At 39.9% G+C, this 21,374-nt stretch overlaps 1 protein-coding gene across 1 annotated transcript in view; it reads right to left on the minus strand.

Moving 5' to 3' along the window:
• TEX11 (testis expressed 11) overlaps positions 1-21,374 on the minus strand; it is a 472,254-nt gene that overhangs the window by 286,617 nt on the left and 164,263 nt on the right. The window contains 2 exon segments of the mRNA XM_064278445.1: positions 2,864-2,959; positions 6,226-6,280. Of these exon segments, the coding sequence (XP_064134515.1) occupies positions 2,864-2,959; positions 6,226-6,280 (151 nt within the window).

Consider the following 21,374-nt stretch of genomic DNA (forward strand, 5'->3'; position numbering starts at 1 on the left):
ATGAGCGTTTAACCATTCCACCTCCAGGGCTCCTTTTTCTGGAAAATAGTCCTTGGAATTTCTCAAGCAATCAAGGTGTCTTTCTTTTCTAAAACAGCCAGGCAACACTTAAACGTGTCAACGAGTAGGGAGCCCCCAACTTATGACCTAGTAAATGACCTCAGGAAGGGAGGGGGACATGATACAGTCAATCATGCATATTCATTGATTTAAGCATATGTACTGAGGACCCGGTGACTATTATAAGGGCCCCTAGACCTTCCTTTTTGGGGGATTCCCAAATTGGTGAGAAAAGCCATACATGCGAAAGGGTGACACCAATGGCGTATCTAGGGTATTGCACCGACCCTGGGCACTTGGCATCACTGAGCAGTTTCTTTTAACACAGTATGGGCCAATATCTGTCCTCAAGCACAGTAATCTGTTAATTAAAAGAATAACGAGCTTGACTTGTATTTTTGAGCTGATATTATGGTAAAGTTATCTAAAAGAGGGGTGTCAGATGTTTGAACAGAGGTGTAATTTCAGTGCTTGCCATTTTTCATAGATACGCCACTGGATGTACTGGGTTAATAGAAACTGTCCAGTGGCGCCACACACCCAGGGCCAGTGCAATATTTACCATACCTGTCACACCCTAGCTATGCCTCTGGATGGCACATCCCTGGGGACCGTGGAAACCTCATGCCAAGACCTCTCCCTGACCTTGTCTGATGTGTCTCTTCACTTGTATCCTTTTTGGTAATAATAAATGGTAAGTACAGGTAATAGTCTCCACGAATTTTCTTAGCCATTGTAGAGAATTAAAGAACTCACAAGGAGTAATGAGATTCAGATCAATCTCGGTGAGTGAGTAACAGAGAAAGACTGCATGGGCAGTTGATAAAGAAGGAAAGAGTCCTTCTATCTTGTGTCCTAGCCCCAGGGGTCTAGCAAGAAGGGGAGGGGTGCTGGCTGAAGTGAAGGGAGCTATGTGGACTCCTGGACCTATGGCTGGTACCCAGTGGCCTGGCCCCAGGTGGCCAGGGATGTTTTGACCAGGCTCAAAAAAAAGGCTCAGGGTGGTCAGAAATGAAATCTGACCTAACTCTGGGTGGTTAGGGTCAAAGAGAAGTACCACGGAAGTGGCCGGTGATGAGGAATTGAGCTGTGGGGAGGTGAAGTACGGATCCCCTTACAGGTGGGAAATGAATTCATATTGATCCTTGCCACACAGTTAGCAACAAAGGTGGGGTTTGCTCACTTCACTCTTTTGTAGTGCAGTTGGTAGCACACTTTATGATTCCATTTTGTATAAAACTGTAGAAAATGCAAACTAATCTATAGTGACAGCAGATCAATAGTTACTTGGGGAAAGGGTGGGAGGGAGAGGTGACAAAAGAGCACTAAGAAACTTTTGGAAGTGATGTACATATTCACTATCTTGATTGTGGTGACTGTTGTTCTAGTGTATACCCAAAAAAACCAAACCCGCTGCCATCGAGTCAATTCCGACTCATAGCGACCCTATAGGACAGAATAAAACTGCCCTACAGAGTTTCCAAGGAGCACCTGGCAGATTCAAACTGCCGACCTTTTGGTTAGCAGCCATAGCACTTAACCACTATGTCACCAGGGTTTCTGTTCTAGTGTATGCCAAAACTAAATCCATTGCCAACCAGTCAATTCCAACTCATAGCGACACTGTAGGAGAGGGTAGAACTGCCACATGGGGTTTCCAAGGCTGTAAATCTTTACAACCTGCCACCTCTTTCTCTAGTGGAGTGGCTGGTGCGTTTGAATTGTCGACTTATAGGTTAGCATCCAAGCCCTCAACCCCTGCACAACCACCAAGCCTCCTCGCACTCGTGTATACATATCAAAACTCATCAAATTTTATACTTTAAGAAGTTTTTAAATTGCAGCTTATTGTATGTCAATTACACCTTAGTAAAGCTGTTAAGGTTGCAATGAAATCCTAATGTGCCCGCCTTCAGCTATGTCCAGGATCACTCAATACGCCACTAATTTTATGTCATGAGCAATGCCAGTGAGAAATTATTGCTATAAAAATTATAATTTCTGCATCCAGTGAACAAAGAGACATGCTGTCAAAGAAGCCATATAGATAACATGCTACTTCCTCAGGTGACTTGGAGCTTAGCAAATACAAAAAGAAAAAGCAACTTTTGAAAATGTTAATGTCTATTTGTATTTTTAAATTTTTAAATATTTTAATGTTAAACAATTTCTTTCAGCATTAAATAACCCAATCCACACTACATAAATTTCAGAAAAAAATAATTCAAGTTAATGGTCTTTGGGAAGAATTTAATATTCAAGTTAATTAAACTGTTCATTTAAAAGAACTATTTCCAATCTTTTTTAAAAAATTCTTTCTAAAACGTATCAGCATATTTAATTTCCTTATTAATTAAAATACATTGATCTCAACTGAATCACTTTTTAAAGGGCCATCAATCTGATTTATCAGTATTCCTTGTCCAGGAGTATAGGTATGTGTATGTATGTATGCATGTATGTATGAATAAGATGAGCTAGAAGTTAATCTAGATCAAGCCATTGAAGTTGTTTTTTTTAACTGTCTTATTCTCTGCCTATTTTATCATCATTTGCTTTTTTATCCTAAAAGCTCAGACCAGAGAGAACCCTTTTTGTTTCATACAAAAGAAAATTTTATTAAAAATACTTGATGATCAAAGGCATATTTTATTTTTCCTTTCTGCGCTGTAGAAAAAATGAAAAATTTTTTGCTATAAACAGGAATAATGAAGCAGATGTTTAAACTAGATTTCAAAATATGAATCAAAGCCTTATAAAAATCCATTAAACTAATATTTGAAAGAAAAAAATCTCTTGATACCTTGTTTGCCAGGTTTATAGCATTGAGAGCCTTGTCATAATATTCTCTGTCACCCCAATCTAAATAAGCAGTGGCTAGTAACCGAAGAACTTTAGCCTATAATTAAATATAGAAAAAAAATCACAACAAAAAACACAACAGCTGACTAGCACTTACACATTGACGGGCACCTTCTCAAACATAGGTATCATTATGAAATAGCATTTCCTTTAACAAACATACAATCTTGGGCTACGTCTCATCATTATACTGTCCACACCAAATACTGTCTAAGAATTTTATAAAACTAAAAAACCAAATCCACTGCCATCGAGTCGATCCGACTCATAGCGACCCTATAGGACAGGGTAGAACTGCCCCGTAGGTTTCCAAGGAGCACCTGGTGGATTCAAACCGCCAACCTTTTGGTTAGCAGCTGTAGCTCTTAACCTCTAAGGAAGTGGCTCACTCAGTTGTAGAGACTGGAACGTCCGTAGTCAGTAGGTCCAGCTGGAGGCTTCTCCTGGGGTTTCCATACAGTAATGGTTATATTCCTGGCTTATTTAAATTTAATATAACTGTGTTAATATAATTACTTTCTTAATACTGCTTTAGCATTAAAGTGCTCTATCATTTCCACTTTAAAAATTAGAAAACTAAGGTACAGCAATATTTAATCAGTTTGCCACCTACTGTATATAAGTAGCATTGTATTAGACCTCCACCAAAAGAGATAAATACATTAATCAGCTTGCAACACTACCCTTATTCAATGTGATTGCTGTCACTAAGTTATACACCTATAAAAAGTTGAATCAACAAAAGCTGTGTGATATCAATGGAATATTACGCAACCATAAAGAACAGTGAGGAATCTGTGAAACATTTCATAACATGGAGGAACCTGGAAGGCATTATGCTGAGTGAAATTAGTCAGTTGTAAAAGGACAAATTTTGTATGAGACCACTACTATAAGAACTTGAGGAATAGTTTAAACTGAGAAGAAAACATTCTTTTGTGGTTTCGAGAGGGGGGAAGGAGGGAGGGTGGGAGGGGGGATCCACTAATTAGATAGTAGATAAGAACTACTTTAGGTGACAGGAAAGACAGCACACAATACAGGGGAGGTCAGCACAACTGGACTAAACCAAAAGCAAAGAAGTTTCCTGAATAAACTGAATACTTCGAAGGGCAGCGTAGCAGGGGCAGGGGTCTGGGGACCATGGTTTCAGGGGACAACTAAGTCAACTGGCATAATAAAATCTATTAAGGAAACATTCTGCATCCTGCTTTGAAGAGTGGCATCTGGGGTCTTAAACGCTAGCAATCAGCCATCTAAGATGCATCAATTGGTCTCAACTCACCTGGAGCAAAGGAGAATGAAGAACACCAAGGACACAAGCCAATTACGAGCCCAAGAGACAGAAAGGGCCACATGAACCAGAGACTACATCATCCTGAGACCAGAAGAACTAGATGGTGCCCAGCTACAACTGATGACTGCCTGACAGGGAAAATAACAGAGAACCCCTGAGGGAGCAGGAGAGCAGTGGGATCCAGATGCCAAATTCTCATAAGACCAGACTTAATGGCCTGACTGAGACTAGAGGGACCCTGGTGGTCACTGGCTGTAACAATGGCCTCAAGCATAACAATGATTGTGAAGATGGCACAGGACTGGGCAGTGTTTCATTCTGTTGTACACAGGTTCGCTATGGGTCAGAACTGACTCCACAGCACCTAATAACAAACAACAACAACTAATAATGTTGAGCATCTTTTCATGTGCTTGCTGGACATTTTAATATCCTCTTTGGTGAATTATCAGCTCAAGTCCATTGCCCATTACTTGTTTGGTTTGTCTTTCTGTTGTTAAGATGAAGAAGTTTTACATATATTTTGAATATTAGGCACTTACTGATATATACAAACCCTGGTGGTGTAGTGATTAAGAGCTATGGCTGTTAATCAAAAGGTCGGCAGTTCAAATCCACGAGGTACTCCTTGGAAACCGTATGGGGCAGTTCTATTCTGTCCTATAGGGTTGCTATGAGTCAGAATCGGCTATACGGCAATGTTTGGTTTGATTTGGTATCTGATATATAGAGCCCTGGTGGCACAGTGCTTAAGAGCTACAGCAACTACGGCTGCTAATCAAAAGGTCGGCATTTTGAGTCATGCCACATCAGCAAATGAAGGTCCTGAAAGCTTGACTCCATCCACGTCAATTAGGTCGACTCTACTTTGAGGAGCCAGATCTTCCCCAGTCATCTTTTGAGTGTCTACCAACCTGAGGGGCTCATCTTCCGGCACTATATCAATGTCCCACTGCTATTCATAAGGTTTTCACTGGCTAAATCTTTTCAGACATAGACTACTGGGCCCTTTTTCCTAGTCTGTCTTAGTCTAGAAGCTCAGTTGAAACCTGTCCACCATGGGTGACCCTGCAGGTATTTGAATACCGGTGGCATAGCTTCCAGTATCACAGCAACAAGCAAGCCCCCACAGTACGACAAACTGACAGACGTGGGGGAAAAGGAGTATCACTAGCATGAAAAACACTACTTGATAATCTTACTTTATCATACTTCTCAATATGAATAGTCCATTCCGGTCAGGCTTGTATTCTATCTTCATCCTCATTTACTTTATCAGTCATTTTCTCATCTAGATCTCCTGCCTGGAATCCCCTTCTTCCTCCCTTTTAACAGTGTATGCTCCATCTACTTTTCCAGGCCTGATTCCTACCAGAAGGCTTTTTCAAATAGTCTCACCAACCTTAATATCCCCTTTTCTGCATGCCCTTCTACATACGTCAGGTAAGTATCACACAGTTTATCACTTATTTTTCCCAAATTATTTCACTTGTAAGATCCTTACAGGCAGAGGCCACATTTTATACTCCTCTTTTATTCCATCTATCACAGCGCTAGATAGAGTCTAGGCACTCAGTTAAGTTTTAATTGACATACTGTAGGGGTGGATATTCCCCCAAGAATCCATTTTGATATGGCATGCTTGAAATAAACTTTATATCAGATTTATTTGCATGATCATATTTTGCTTGATTGAGTATTAAAATTAGCTCCCATCCCAAGCATGTTCTATTTGGGTGACTGGGAAAAACGTGGAATTTCTCAATATGCAATAATAAAAGCTAAAACTTACATAGCCATACATTGTTCTAAGCACTTTACATATGTTAACTTATGGGATAAGCCTGTATGGTAGATGAAGATGAAGAAACTAATGCATTGAGATGTTAAATGACATGCCCAATGGATACTCTACACATAAATGGAGTCGACTATTTTAATTTTATAATAATAATATAAAATATATTTCTTCAATCTACTTCTGAAATATTTAACATGATCCTTACCAGCATTTCTGGCCCAGCAGTGTTCTTAACCATCCTCCCAATATCATAGCTTTGGCTATCATTACAAAAGAAAGAAAGAAAAAAAAATATATATATATATATATATATATATATATATATATATATACATCCATTTCAATTATTTATGAGTTTTCAAGTTTATATATTACTGAGAAGACATGGTATAATTACGCTTCATCCCAACTTTTTCTATTTTGCACTACAACAGATCATTAGCCAATTAATACATGAAAATCAATTGTATAAACTAATACTTTCTAACTGTGTAACACTGCATTTTCCTCAAGAAGTATCCAATGAATCAGCACTGTTATTATATTAATACTCTTTTCCATTTGGTTCTATATATACTGTATTAAAATAGTTTACATGTATATAAACCAAAAGCCACTGCCGTCGAGTTGATTCCTACTCGTAGCAACCCCACAGGACAGAGTAGAGCTGCCCCGTAGAGTTTCCAAGGAACACCTGGCAGATTCGAACTGCCGAGCTCTTGGTTAGCAGCCGTAGCACTTAACCACTAAGCCACCAGGGTTTCCTGCATGTATGTACAAGCTCTTATATACAAGCTCTTAATGGGCGCATTCTAAAGTCTACTATACCCCTTGTGGAAACACTGGTGGCGCTGTGATTAAGTGCTATGACTGCTAACCAAAAAGTCAGCAGTTGGAATCTGCCAGGTGCTCCTTGGAAACTCTACGGGGCAGTTCTACTCTGTCCCATCGGGTCGCTATGAGTCAGATTCGACTCGACAGCAGTGGGTTTGGTTTATACCCCTTGTAACTCAGTGACCCTATAAAGTCTAGGATGTATAAATTAAAAAAAAAATTATAGCTGTTTTCACAGAAAATAAATGCTTTAGCAGTATTCATTAAGCCTCACAGCACCCTTGTGAAGCATTATTAGTTCCACTTTGCAGCTGAATGAACCAACTTAGCAGTTAAATGATTTTAATATTTCCTAAATTGGTACTGAAGGTGAGGGTTGGGGAAATACAGAAATTTGACTTTCATTTTTGTGCTTCAGTTACCAAACTATATTATCTATGTGATATTCTGGTCACTACAAAAAAATACATTAATATATCTTCAGGTTTCAAAACCTAAAATTTAAGAAGCAAAAGACAGATCACTCACCATAAAATGGGTAGGGGGAATGTTAATAAAATTTTGGCGAACTGAACTAAAAGATGTATTTAGTTGATGTATTACTTCTTAAAAAATTAACTCTCAAAGATCCAACCTGGAATTACCAAACTTTGAGCTTTCAACTTGCTGCCAAGGATATAATGTTTTTGCTATGGCATGTTTGAAATTAACTTTGTATCAGATTTATTTGCATGATCATATTTTGCTTGATTAGGTGGTACAAATGGTTTTGCCCTTGGCCGCTAAAGGTTGGTGGTGATTTAGAAAAACAATATTGGCGTCCTTATTCCCTGCCCTTGACCATACAGAATGTGACCCAGCTGGAGCTGGACACACTAGGACTCACAAGGACACATCAACTAGGCCCTGAGACATAAAGACAACAGCTAGGGCAATCTTGGAAAGCATTTTTAGGGAAACTTTCATATAAACAAATCATAAAACAGAACACAAAAGAGTATCCACTCTTTTTCTATTAGCAACCAGTGAATAGAAACTTTGTTAGACCAATGAAGACCCCCCGACTCCTCCTGAAACCTGTAGCAATGATTGTTAAGAAAGACAATTCAAAACATAGGGTCATAGTTTCTAGCCAATCTGTGAAAAGGTGAAGTTTTCAATGGTTTTGCTCATTTGTAATATTAATATATACTGATGATTCTGTAATATTCCTTGGGTGGCCATGGCTATAGCAGCTTACTTGTCCATTTCCCCACTTTTGTCTATTATGTAATTTCCTTGGACTTGGGCAGATGTGGCTGTGGCAGCATGCTTATCTGTTTTCCCATTCTTGCCTATTCTGTAATATTTCCTTGGACTCAGGCAGACACGGCTGTGGCAGAGTGCTTGTCTGTTTTCCCACTTTAGTTTATTCTGTAATATTTCCTTGGACTTGGGCAGACATGGCTCTAGCGGCATGCTTGTTCGTTTTCCTACTTTTGCCTCTTTGAACATACGCCGAATAAAACTTTCTTTTTGCTTTACTAAACTTTGTGATGTTTTTCCCTACAACAGTGGTTTGAACCCACCCAGCAGTATTGCAGAAGGCCTCATGATCTGCTCCCATTAAGATTACAGCCAAGAAAACCCTACGGAACAGTCATATCCTGTAACATATCAGGTCACCCTGAGTCGGAAATGATTCAACACCAACTAACAACAGTCATTTTAAGCCCTACCTTGTACAGGTTCACTTTGGTGCATCAAAACTTCTACTTCCAGTTTTTAAAATAACCAAAGAGGAATGGGACTTCTCGAATATGAAGAGCTTGGTGGATCCTCTCGCCAGTGAAACAATCATTTAACACGTAAAATAATCATTAAAAACAAATAACCATTTAAAGTTTCTGGCAATCATCTTGAGGACATACAGCAAATGGAGAAACATTTATTCAAGAAAATTGACTAAATCTCAGTAAGAACACTTAGAGTCTGTGGAATTTGAGCTATGATCTGCTCTCATCCACACCAACTCCACATGAAAGAAACTCTAAAAAACCAAAAACCAAACCTGTTACAATCAAGTCAATTCTGACTCATAGCAACCCTATAGGACAGAGTAGAACTGCCCCACAGAGTTTCCAAGGAGCACCTGGTGGATTTGAACTGCCTACCTTTGGGTTAGCAGCTGTAGTGCTTAACCACTATGCCACCAGGGTTTCCAAAAGAAACTCTACATAATTGCAGCCAAGCTGAGAGGAACTCCTTCCTCCCTAAGAACTCCTTCCTCCCTAAGAACTCCTATGCTGCTGTTTCACTTTGGGAGGGGCAGGCTGCCTGCATCTCTCATCCTCCCAAGCCTGGTGTTGTGGAAACACTATTCTGGAAAGGCACAACTGAGAGTACTGGGGCTCCCTTTCCCCACCTAGTTCTCACTCAGCGTAAGAACTCTAACTGAAGCACGACAAACCAAGAATACTGGTACCCTGACCACCTTTACCCCTAGTTTGTCCATAGGGCAGAGGTTTCATTTCAAGAGGGGCAAGCTGAGATTAGGCTCTACCATCCCCCACAGCACCCACTCTTACAGTAGGTGTCACTCTGGTAGAAGCATGCCACATTCCCTCCCCCAGTTCCAGTCCAGTAGCACAGAGGTTCTGCCCCAGGGGAGACGCAGGCCATAAAGACAAAGAGCTCTGCATCTCTCCTAAGGAGACTGATTTTATTTGGACAGGAGCATGAAGCAGTTCCTGTCCAAAGGCATTGTCAAAAGCAATAGAAATTCTGACGGTGAGCAATTAAGAGGAACTGGTAATAGTAGCAACAAGTGAAAGAGCAGAACAGCCAGAAGTTTAACAAAGAGAACTAGGGAAAGAGGTAGCCAAAATGAGCTGTCCCAGGGTCACACTCATCCCTGAGGGTCCATAAGGGTGTGCAAATGCACTAGCTTGCACCCACTCAGGGGCAATCAGAGCAAGATATGGGGCAGACGAAAAAGCATTCTCCAAGGCATACACAGATCCAACAGAAAAGAGCCTTCAGTCTTAGTGGTTCACAGAGCTTAAGCAGAACCTCTGACCAAACACTGACTGAAAAACAAACTACTTTGACCCAGAGGTGAATTTTAAAAAGCCAGATTTCAAAATAAAATCTTACTTATCTCCAGTGGTCTGGGAGACTGTGTGCATGCCCAAGGCTGTGCCCTCTCAGAGCAACCAGAGAGAGAACATCCAATTTAGTAGTCCCTGACTGAATGTGGGGCAAAATCATACACTCCCTGACCTGTGAAAACAGTCTCGAAGCCACACACACACGTAACAGGAAAGGGTGAAAATATAACTGGCTAACTGGGCTTAAGCACAATCTTGAGCCCACAAGTGGTTTATGCAAGCAGAGGTTACTGCTAGGAAGCTACTAAAAAAATAAAGACAAGGGGAAAAATCTGAGCAGGGATAGTAAAGGCTGCATACCACAGGGAAAATGGACTCCACAGAATTCCTCCAGCCAAGTGACTAAACAAATATATGAGCGAACAAGCAATAAAAACAATAAGCCCCACATGGAACAGGGAAACCAGTATCCAGACTTGCTGCAATATATTATCTAAAATTACTAGTTTTGAACAAAATATTATAAGAAAAGCAACGAAACCTGTTGACCCATTCAGAGAGAAAAAGGGGCACTAGAAACTGTCTTTGAGGAGACTCAGATGTTCAACTTAGTAGAAAAAGACTTCAAAGCAACTATTAAAATATGTTCAAAGAGCTAAAAGAAACTATGGTTAAAGAATTAAAGGAAGATATAATAAAAATGGCTGATCAAGTAGAAAATAGGAGTGTATCAACTAAGAGATAAACTTATTAAAAAGAACCAAATGGAAGTTTTGGAGTTGAAAAGTACAATAATTGAAATGAAAAATTCACTAGACGGTTTCAACACTAAAATTGAGCAGGCAGAAGAAAGAATAAGCAAACTTGAATTTAAATCAATAGATTATGCAATCTAAAGAACACAGAGTAAAAAAGTATGAAGTGACATCAGCAAAATAACAGAGTAGGCAACTCCAAATACCTGTCCATCCACAGAAATATCAAAAAATAAGCAGAAACTGTTAGAATCAACTTTGTCATAACTCTGGAAAACAGTCAAAGGTTTATAGCAATCAAATGAATGATGAAGCAAAAAAAAAAATAACTCTCTTGATGTTCAGGGAAATTTCTGTCAAAACATTGGCTGAACACAAGATAAAGAAACAGAGACTTCAGTAACCACACAGGACAGGTGACAGTTTGAAAAAGTCACGAAACAGATGACTACAGGCATCAACAATCAAAAACAGCAAATCTTGAGGAAAAGAAAGAATCTGATTCCCAGAGTCGCCACATTTTAATATTCAAATGCCCACTTTTCAATAGCAATAAAAAAAAACAGACAGCATAAAAAGTATGGCCTATTCAAAATAAGTAAGTTGACAGAACTTGTCTCTGAAGACCAGACACTGGACTTACTAGACAAGGACTTCAAATCAAGTGCCTTAATTATGCTTAAAAAACTAAAAGAGCCATGAACAAAGAAATAAAGGAAACCAGGAAAATGTATGAGGAAAAAGAATATCAACAAAGAGACAGAAATTATAGAAAACATAATAGAACTGTGGATCTAAAAAGTACAATAACTGAAATGAGATTTTCACTAGAGGGGTTGAGCAGCAGATCTGAGCAAGCAGAAGAAAGAAACAGTGAACTTGTATACAGGACAACTGAAATTACCTGGTCTGAGGAGCACAAAGGAAAAAGAAGGAAGAAAAAGTGAACAGAGCTTAAGGGACCTCTGAGACACTATCAGGCAGTCCAACATATGCATCATGGGTAACACAGAATAACAAGAGACAGAAAGGGGCAGAAAGAATATTTGAAGGAATGCCATATTTTTACACAAAAAAACATGTGTGTTCTACATCTGTTTGCCAACCACACACTCCCCAGGAGAGGTATTTTTATAAGTGTGCTATGCCCATTTGTTGCTGTAAAAAAAAGAAAAAAATTAGCATAGCGTGATTATGAAATTACTTTGTGGGAAGAGGATGTGGTCAACCAACAAATGGAGAGTGCGCAAGTTATTTACAAAAAAATATGGTAATGGATGAAAATATCCAAAATTTGATGAAAGGCATGAATCTACACATTCAAGAAGTTTGACGATCTTCAAGGAGGAAAGTCTCAAAGAGATCCATACCTAGACGCATTGCATTCAAATTATCAAAAGAGAAAGAAAAAGAAATAGTTTGAAAGTAGCAAGAAAGGAGCAACTCATAATGTATAAGAAACCCAAGATACAATTAACAGCTGTTTTCTCATCAGAAACCATAGAGACTTGAAGGCAGTGGTATGAAATATGTAAAGTGCTGAAAGAAAAAAATTGTCAACCAAGAATAATACATCTGGGAGGTGGAACCAACATGGCACCCTTAGACAGATGCATCATGCCGTCTCTGCAACAAAGACCCAGAAAACTAAATAAAACAGATAGAAGTGTCAGTCCTGCAAACCTGAGCAACAAATGAAGGGATAAAGAATTAGATCAAACACCTAATGGAAGAAAAAACTGATAGAAAACAGAACAAGGATAGATACGGAGAGGAAGTCCCCTGCCAACCGACATGACACAGCATCGCCATCTTGAAACACAGACAGCAACAACCCTGAACAGGGAGTATGGGAAGGCAACTTCACGAAGCTCTCGACTAGGGACAGAGCACAAGAGAAACACACTTTCCCATCCCTCACCCCTCTGATGAGTAGAAGAAGCCCCCCATCCCAGCAGGCACCACCACCAGGGTCAACAATACCAGTCCCCTTCCATCTCCAGGCCTGTTTCACCCCCTCCCACCACTCAGTTTTTTTTTTCTTTCTTCCTTTTCTTTCTGCCTCCCACCTAGCCCTGAAGGCCACTTTCCCACTTCTTGTTGGCTCCCGCCACACCAACATTTTTTCTTTCTTTTCTTTCTCTTCCTTCTCCCTCCCACCTAGCCCCATGTACCACCTACCCCTCAACTGGCCCCCCAGGACAGCTTGCCACCACCATCACGCCACTATTTTTTTTTCTTCCTTCTCTTTCTCCCTCCCACCTACCCCAGTATGCCACCCGCCCCACCTTCCCACATCCCCCCTGCCGCTGACCTGCCATTGCCCCAGAAAAGCCCCAACTCCAAACACCAACCCTCAACACACTGCCATTTTTTCTCCTTTTTTTTCTTTTCTTTTGCCCTGCCTACTAGCCCCATACACCACCTCCTCTCTCTTCCATCTAGCCCCCGGATCTGGCCCAACCTCACTCACTGGTCCACATTGTGCCAGTTTTTCTTTTTTCCTCTTTCTTTCTTTTCTCTCTCCCTCCAACATGGCACCATACACCACCTCCCCACCCTTGCAGCCATGCCCTGACATGAAGCCACATCTAGAGAGCCACTGGCCCACTGCTGCTCCAGGTTTACCCAGACCCAATCTGCTGGTTCATGCAGTGCCACTATTTTTTCTTCTTTTTTTCTTTCTCCCTCCTACCTAGCTCTGTACACCACCTTCCCTCCCTTCCTACTAGCCCCCCAGGTCTTCTCCCACTCACTGACCCCCACCATGACATCATCTTTTCTCTTTCTTCCATTTCTTTCTTCCTCACACCTAACCTCATACACTACCTCTCCTCCCCACTCCTGCTGGCACCCACTGAGCTGCTATGGCTAGAGAGCCAGCAGCCCACTGATTCCTCAGGTCTGCCCTGTCCCCAACCACTGGCTCCTGCTATGCCATTTTTTCTTTCTTTTCTGTGTGTTTTCTTTCTTGTCTTTTTCCCTCCCACCTAGCCCTGTAAACCACCTCCCTTCCCTTCCCACCAGCCCATGACTTCGGCCTGGCTTCACTCGCTGGCCCCCACCATGCCATGATTTGTTTTTTCTATTTTCCTTCCTTACTCTTCTTTTTCCCTCCTACCTAGCCTTGTATACCACCTACCCACCCTTCCAACCAGCCCTGCAGTGCTGCCACGCATAGAGTGCCACCAGCACTCTGGCTTGCCACTGCCCCAGGTCCACCCTGCCCTCACCCACCGGCTCCCAATGAGCTACCATTTTTTCTATTTCTTTTTCTTTTCTATTTCTTTCCTTCTTTTCTTTCTCCCTCCCACTTAACTCTGTACAGTTCATCCCCTTCTTCCCACCAAACCCAGGTTCGCACCACCCCTACCCAGTGGTTCCTGTGACATTGCCTTTTTTTCTCTTTTCCATTTTCTTTCTTTCTCTCTCTTTTCTTTCGTTCTTCTGCCTAACCGCATATGCCACCTCATCCCCTTTCCACAGACACATGATGTGCCACCATGGCTAGGGCACCCCCAGCACTCATGCCCACTACCATACAGGACCTGAACTACCCCTCCCCTCCCACCACTCAACAAGTTGCTGTGTGGTGGGAAGTGAACCCATACCCCTCCCATTCAACACCCCTGCCCATCTGGCAAGGGGCTGCTAATGCTACCCCACCGTTAGAACAACACCAGGAGGCAGACAGTGCCCCCTAAATCTGCCCTAAGCCACCTTACCAACCAGTGTACAGTGAAGGAGGCTGGCCCAGCCTGCGGCTGCTCTGCCCACCCAGATAAGGTGGTGAGAGGTATCGTGCCCACAAAGGAACAAGCAGCACAGTACACCTGACTTGCCCACTGTCACATATCAAAGAAAACGAAAAAGCAGGATGAAACAAATTAATATAAAATCAATAAAGAAAACACTTCATGTCTTGGAGACAGCAGGCAATACCAAAACATAAAAAAAAGCAGGATAAGATGACTGCAACAAGTGACCAAAATAATCAGATAACCATCTGAAAGAAGAAAAAGGCACTGGAACTACCTGATATGGAATTCAAAAGAGTAATATTTAGCATTCAGCAAGAGATTAGGAAACAGATCAAGGAAAACACAGATAAAACCAAGGTGGGGGGAAGACAAAATCAAGGAACACACAGGCAAAGCAATAGAAGAATTCAGGAAAAATTTTTTTAAAAAGAGGAAATAAATAAACAATTAGAAATCATACAAAACCAGCAACTAGAAATCCAAAAGATAGACAACAAAATTTTAGAAATGGACAAAGCAATAGAAGGTTTTAGGAACAAACTTGAAATAATGGAAGACAAAATCAATGAGATTGAAGACAAACTCACAGACGCCATCTTGTTTGAAGAAAAATTAAGGAAACCTAATAATTATGTGGGACACACTCAAGACCAAAATTTGCTTGCGCTCAGAGTTCCAGAGAAGGAGTAAAAAAATGAAAATCATAGAGAAGAATGCTGCAGATTTGTTGGAAGAAAGCTTCCCAAATGTCTTGAACAACGAAAAACTGATGATCCAAAAAGGTCATCCAACCCCATATATGATAGACTCCAAAAGAAAGCCACCAAGACATATCATAATTGCGCTTGCCAAAACCAAAGACAAAGAATTCTGAGAGCAGCTCAAGAAAAAAAAATCACTTACAAAGGGGAAACAATAAGATTAAGCTCTGACTACTTGGCAAAACTGTGCAGGCTACTGGGCAGAAACCATGCAAGCAAGAAGCAATAGGATGACATATATAAAGCCTACAAAGACAAAAAAAAAAAAAAACCTGCCAGCCAAGAATAATACATCCTGTAAACTCTCAGCTATGATGGCACAGTAGGATATTTACAGGCAAACAGAAATTAAGGGAAAAACCAAACCAAACTTACACGAAATATTAAAGGGAGTTCTTTGGTTAGAGCATCAACAACATCAGACAACAGCTAAAGTCAAGGACACAGAACAGCATCAGCCAGATACCAACCTGGTAAAGAACACTCAATAATAAAACAAAGCAAATAACTTAAAACAAGGAAACAGATGTCAATCTGTAAATGATGATGACGTCAAAATGATCTACAGATATAATGCAATCCCAATCCAAATTTCAACAGCATTGTTTAATGGCATGGAAAGATTAATCACCAACCTTATAAAGAAAGTAAAGAGACCTCAGTTAAGCAAAGCATCTTAAGAAAAATTGCAAAGTAGGAGGTCTAACACTATCTGATCACAGCACCTACTGTATAGCCAGGGTAGTTGAAACAGCCTGGAACTGGTACAATGACATACACAGAGACCAATGGAACAGAATCGAGAACCCAGATATACACTCAGCTGATTTTTTACAAAGGACCAAAGTCCATTAAATGGGATTAAATGGGGAAAAGACAACCTTTCTAACAAATGGTGCTGGAAAAACTGTATGTTCATTCTGTTAAAAGAAAAAAAAAAGAAAGAAAGAAACGTGACCCAAACCTCACACCATACACAGAAATTAACTCAAAATGGATCAAAGACCTAAATATAAAACCTAAGATAATAAAGATCATGGAAGAAAAAATAAAGACAATGCTAGGTGCCCTAATACATGGCATAAACACAATACAAACAATCACTAACAATTCACAAACACCAGAGGATAAATTAGATAACTGGGAGCTCCTACAAATTAAACACTTATGCTTATCAAAAGACTTCACCAAAAGAGTAAAAAGAGAACCTACAGACTGGGAAAAAAATTTGGGCTACAACATATCTGACAACAGTCTAATCTCTAAAATCTATAAAATACTTCAACACCTCAACAACAAAAACACAAATAATCAAATTAAAAAATGGGCAAAAAATATAAACACATACTACTCCACAGAGGACATTCAGGCAGCTAACAGAAGTATGAGGAAATGTTCACAATCATTAGCTGTTAAAGAAATGCAAATCAAAATTACAAAGAGACACCATCTCACCTTGACATTACTGGCACGAATCAGAAAATAACAAATTTTGGAGAGGTTCTGAGGAGACTGGAACATTTATGTATTGCTGGTGGGAAAGGAGAATGGTATAACCACTACGGAAAATGAGATGGTGCCTACTTAAAAAGCTAGAAATAGAAATACCATACAATCCAGCAATCCCACTCCTAGAAACATATCCTAGAAAAATAAGAACCATCACATGAATAGACATATGCACACCCATGTTCACTGCAGCATTATTCACAATAGCAAAAAGTTGGAAACAACCTAAGTGCTCATCAACAAAACAGATGAATGGATAAACAAATTACAGTACATACACATGATGGAATACTATGCAAAAATGATAAAGAACAATGATGAATGCGAGAAACGTTTCACGATGTGGATGAATCTGGAGAGCATTATGCTGAGTGAAATAAGTCAATCACAAAAGGAAAACTATTGTATGAGCCTACTTTTATAAAAACCCAAGAAAAGGTTTACACACAGAAAAAGCAATATTTGATTGTTACGAGGTACATGAGGGTTGGGGAGGGGAAATCACTAACTAGGTAGTAGACAATTGTTAAGTTTGGTGAAGTGAAAGACAACACACAACATAAGGAAAGTCGGCACAACTGGACCAAGGCAAAGTCATAGAAGCTTCACAGACTCATCCAAACACCTTGAGGGACTGAGTTATTGGGGCTGAAGGGTGCGGACCATAGTCTTGGGGGACATCTAGCTTAACTGGCATAATATAGTTCATAAAGAAAATGTTTTATATTCTACTTTGTTAAGTAGTGTCTGGGGTATTTAAAGCTTGCCAGTGGCCATCTAAGATACATCTACTGTTCTCATCCTGTCCAGAGCAAAGCAGAAGGAAAAAAAAACAAAGACACAAGGAAAGTATTGGTCCAAAGAACTAATGGATCACATGAACCACAGCCTCCACCAGCCTGAATACAGAAGAACTAGGTGGTGCCAGCAACCACCAAAGATCATTCCGACAGGGATCACAAGAGAGTGTCCTGGAAAAAATGGGAGGAAAATACAGAACAAAATTAACATTCACAAAAAAAGACCAGTATTATTGCTCTGACAGAGACTGGAGAAATTCCCAAGACAATGGCCTCCAGACACCCTGCTAATTCAGACCTGAAGCCACTCTGGAAGTCCATCTTTCAGCCAAAGATTAAACAGGCCTATAAAACAAATAATAACACATGTTATGAACATACTTCTTATTTCAAGCAAGTATGTAAAACCAAATGGGCAACACCTGCCCAAAAGCAAAGACGAGAAGGCAGCAAGGGACAGGAAAACTAAATGAATGGATATGGGAAACCTGGGGTGGAAAGGGGAAGAGTGCTGATATATTCTGGGGATTACAACTAATGTCACAAAACAATTTATGTATAAATTTTTGAATAAGAAACTGATTTGTAATCTAAATTTTCACCTAAAGCACAATTTAAAAAAAAAAGGAATGCTATATCTGGCAAAACTCTCCTTCAATAATGAACAAGAAATTAAGATATTACCAGATAAATCAGTGATAAGGGAGTTCATTACTAGCAGACCTGCCTTAAAAGAAATACTAATGGGAGTCTTTCAGGCTGAAATGAAAAGACACTAGATAGTAAATCAAAACCATATAAAGATATAAAGAAGATAGGTAAAGGTTACTACAAAGGTAAATATGAAAGCCAATATTATTGTACTTATGCTTTATAACTCTTTTTTTTCTTATATGATTTAAAAGACAAAAGCACTGAGCAATAATTATAAATCTAAGTTAATGGCCACACAATATACAAAGATGTAGACTGCAACAAAAACAATATAAAGGGGGAGGAACAGATGTATGGGATCAGAGTGTTTTGTAATATTGAAACTACACTGGTATTATACAAACTATGTTCTTGTAAATTTAAGATATTAACATGAAACCACTAAGGAAAACAACCTAAAAAATAAACACAAAAGGAACAAGGGAATCAAAATACTACACTACAAAAAAAGGTAGTAGAAGAATTGAAGAAAAAAAAAACATATAAGACAAACAGAAAACAAATATCAAAATGGCAGAAGTAAATCTTTCCTTCTCAGTAATTATTTTGAATGTAAATGGATTAAAGCATCCAATTAAAAGGCAGATATTGGCAAAATGGATTAAAAAAATGATGTACATACGTGTGTCTACAAAAGACTCACTTGAAATAGAAAGACAAAAAAAGATTGAAAGTAAAAGGATAAATAAGATATTCCATGAAAATAGTAAACGAAAGAGAGCTGAGGTGGCTAAATCATTACCAGACAGAATAGATTTTAGTAAAAATAAGGTTACAAAAGATAAGGATAGTATATCTTTATGTAAGGTTCAATCCATCAAGAAATTACACAAATTTTAAAAATATATGCACTTAACAACAGAGCCCCAAAATACATAAAGAAAACATTGACAGAAAGTTAAGAAGAAATAGGCAGTTTTACAATACTTGTAGACCTTAATGCCTCACTTTCAATAATGGACAGAATGACCAGACAGAAGATCAACAAGGAAAAATAAAGAATAACACTGTAACCCAATTAGACCTAAGAGACATACATAGAACACTCCATTCAACATCAGCAGAATACACATTGTTCTGAAATAAACACAGGCAATTTTTAAGAAAGACCATATTTTGGCCACAAAACAAGTCTTAACATATTTAGGATAAGTGAAATAATACAAAGTGTCTTTCTTGATAACAGTGGAATAAAACTAGAAATAAGGAAAACTGAAAAACTCACAAATCTGTGGAAATTAAACAACATACTCTTAAAAAACCAATGAGCCAAAGAAGTAAAAAAGGAAATAAGAAAATAGCTTGAGGCAAATGAAAATAACAACACAACATATCAAAACTTACAGGATGGAGAGGTGCTGCCAAGATGGAGGAATAGACAGGTGCTTCTGGGGAGCACTCTTACAACAAAGACCCCCAAAAACAAGTGAAACAAGTATATTTATGAGCCCTGAAAATTAAAGGCAAACTTAGAAAGCAAACTGAGCGGCAGAGGGAGGAAGAGACGGTTCAGAAGCTGCAACGAGTTACTGGACCTAAACTGCCGGGAACCCTTAGGCACCATTCCCAGGAGCGGCTGCGGCAGGCTGATACTAGCGTTTGGCCGCAGTTTCCTCAGGAAGAAGCAGCCAGCCAACAGCCTACTCACACCTCCAGAAACAGAGAAGAATGAAGCTCTCTGCAAAAGCTAAGTACTTGCATATATTTTGCTGCCACACCTGCCCCCAAGCCGGCTTCAGCGGCTGTGGATATCCAAGGGCCTGAGATAGGCCCTGTTGAGCACCAAGAGCCATCCTCCCAGCCTTAGAGAAGGAATAAATTTGCAGTTGGGGGAAAAGATAATTTGCCAGCTCTACTAAACGGGGGAGATCAGGACAGAAACAGCTCCTGTCCATACATAAAAGTTCCTTGGACTTTGAGTACCTTTCACCTCTGCATGGACCTGTGTGGGCCTACCTCAGGAGAAAAGGCCCTTGTTGGCAGACTACTACTGTTTCAGCTGTGCAATGGAGAGGTGGGTGTTTGATGTTTGACACCATTTGCCTATTAAACAGGGTCCTCACCTACCCACATCGGAGGCCTAAGGACTGGTGGCTCCATTCAGGTCACCCGGCCACCCGTGACAGGGGTCCAAGGATAACTGGTACCTCTCATTCCTTACAGCCAAAAATATTGGGTGCCCACGGACCGTCTGCAGAACACATCCACCTGTATGCTCGAGGGAAGAGGGACATGCTTTCCTCAGAGGCATTTGAGGGACGATTCTCAGCCCCCTGCGTGGTTCAAAGCATGATCCACTGATGCAACCAGATACCGGTACCTACACCAATCACCCCTGCCCCTCTTAGACCATAAGACAGGGCCTGTATCACACACTCGATGATCAGCTACCCGGACACCTGACCTGAATTCGTACAAGAAAAGTGAATGGACTCCTGTACTGATATACCTGATAACAACTCTAGCCATTTGGGGACAGGACATCAGTACTCCAAAGTCGAAAATAATCAGGTTAGCTCACTCAAGCAACAAACGTGGACATATCAAAATGAAACAAAGCAAGAAGCTATGATACAGTAAGCAAAAATAAAATAAACTAATAAAATAACTTATAGACGGCTCAGAGACAACAGTCGATATCAAGTCACATAAAGAAACAGACCATGATTGCCTCAACAAGCTCTCAAAACAGAGAATCAAGGGATCTTCTAGATGAAAGTGCTTTTCTGGAATTACTGGATGCAGAATATTGACCAGACGCAGAATACAAAAGATTAATATACAGAACCCTTCAAGACATCAGGAAGGAAATCAGGCAATACGCAGAACAAGCCAAGGAACACACAGATAAAGCAGTTGAAGAAATTCAAAAGGTTATTCAGGAACGTAATGAAAAACTTAATAAGCTGGAAAAATCCAAAGGCAGACACCAAACAGAAATAGAGAAGAATAACAATAAAATTACAGAATTGGACAACTCAGTAGAAAGTCAGAGGAGCAGAAATGAGCAAGAGGAAGGCAGAAAGTGTGAACTTGAAGATAAAGCACTTGCCACCAATATATTTGAAGAAAAATCAGATAAAAGAATTTTTAAAAAGTGAAGAAACTTCAAGAATCATGTGGGACTCTAT

Source organism: Loxodonta africana, chromosome X (genome assembly GCF_030014295.1).
Source record: "Loxodonta africana isolate mLoxAfr1 chromosome X, mLoxAfr1.hap2, whole genome shotgun sequence".
In the NCBI taxonomy this organism is placed as follows: domain Eukaryota; kingdom Metazoa; phylum Chordata; class Mammalia; order Proboscidea; family Elephantidae; genus Loxodonta; species Loxodonta africana.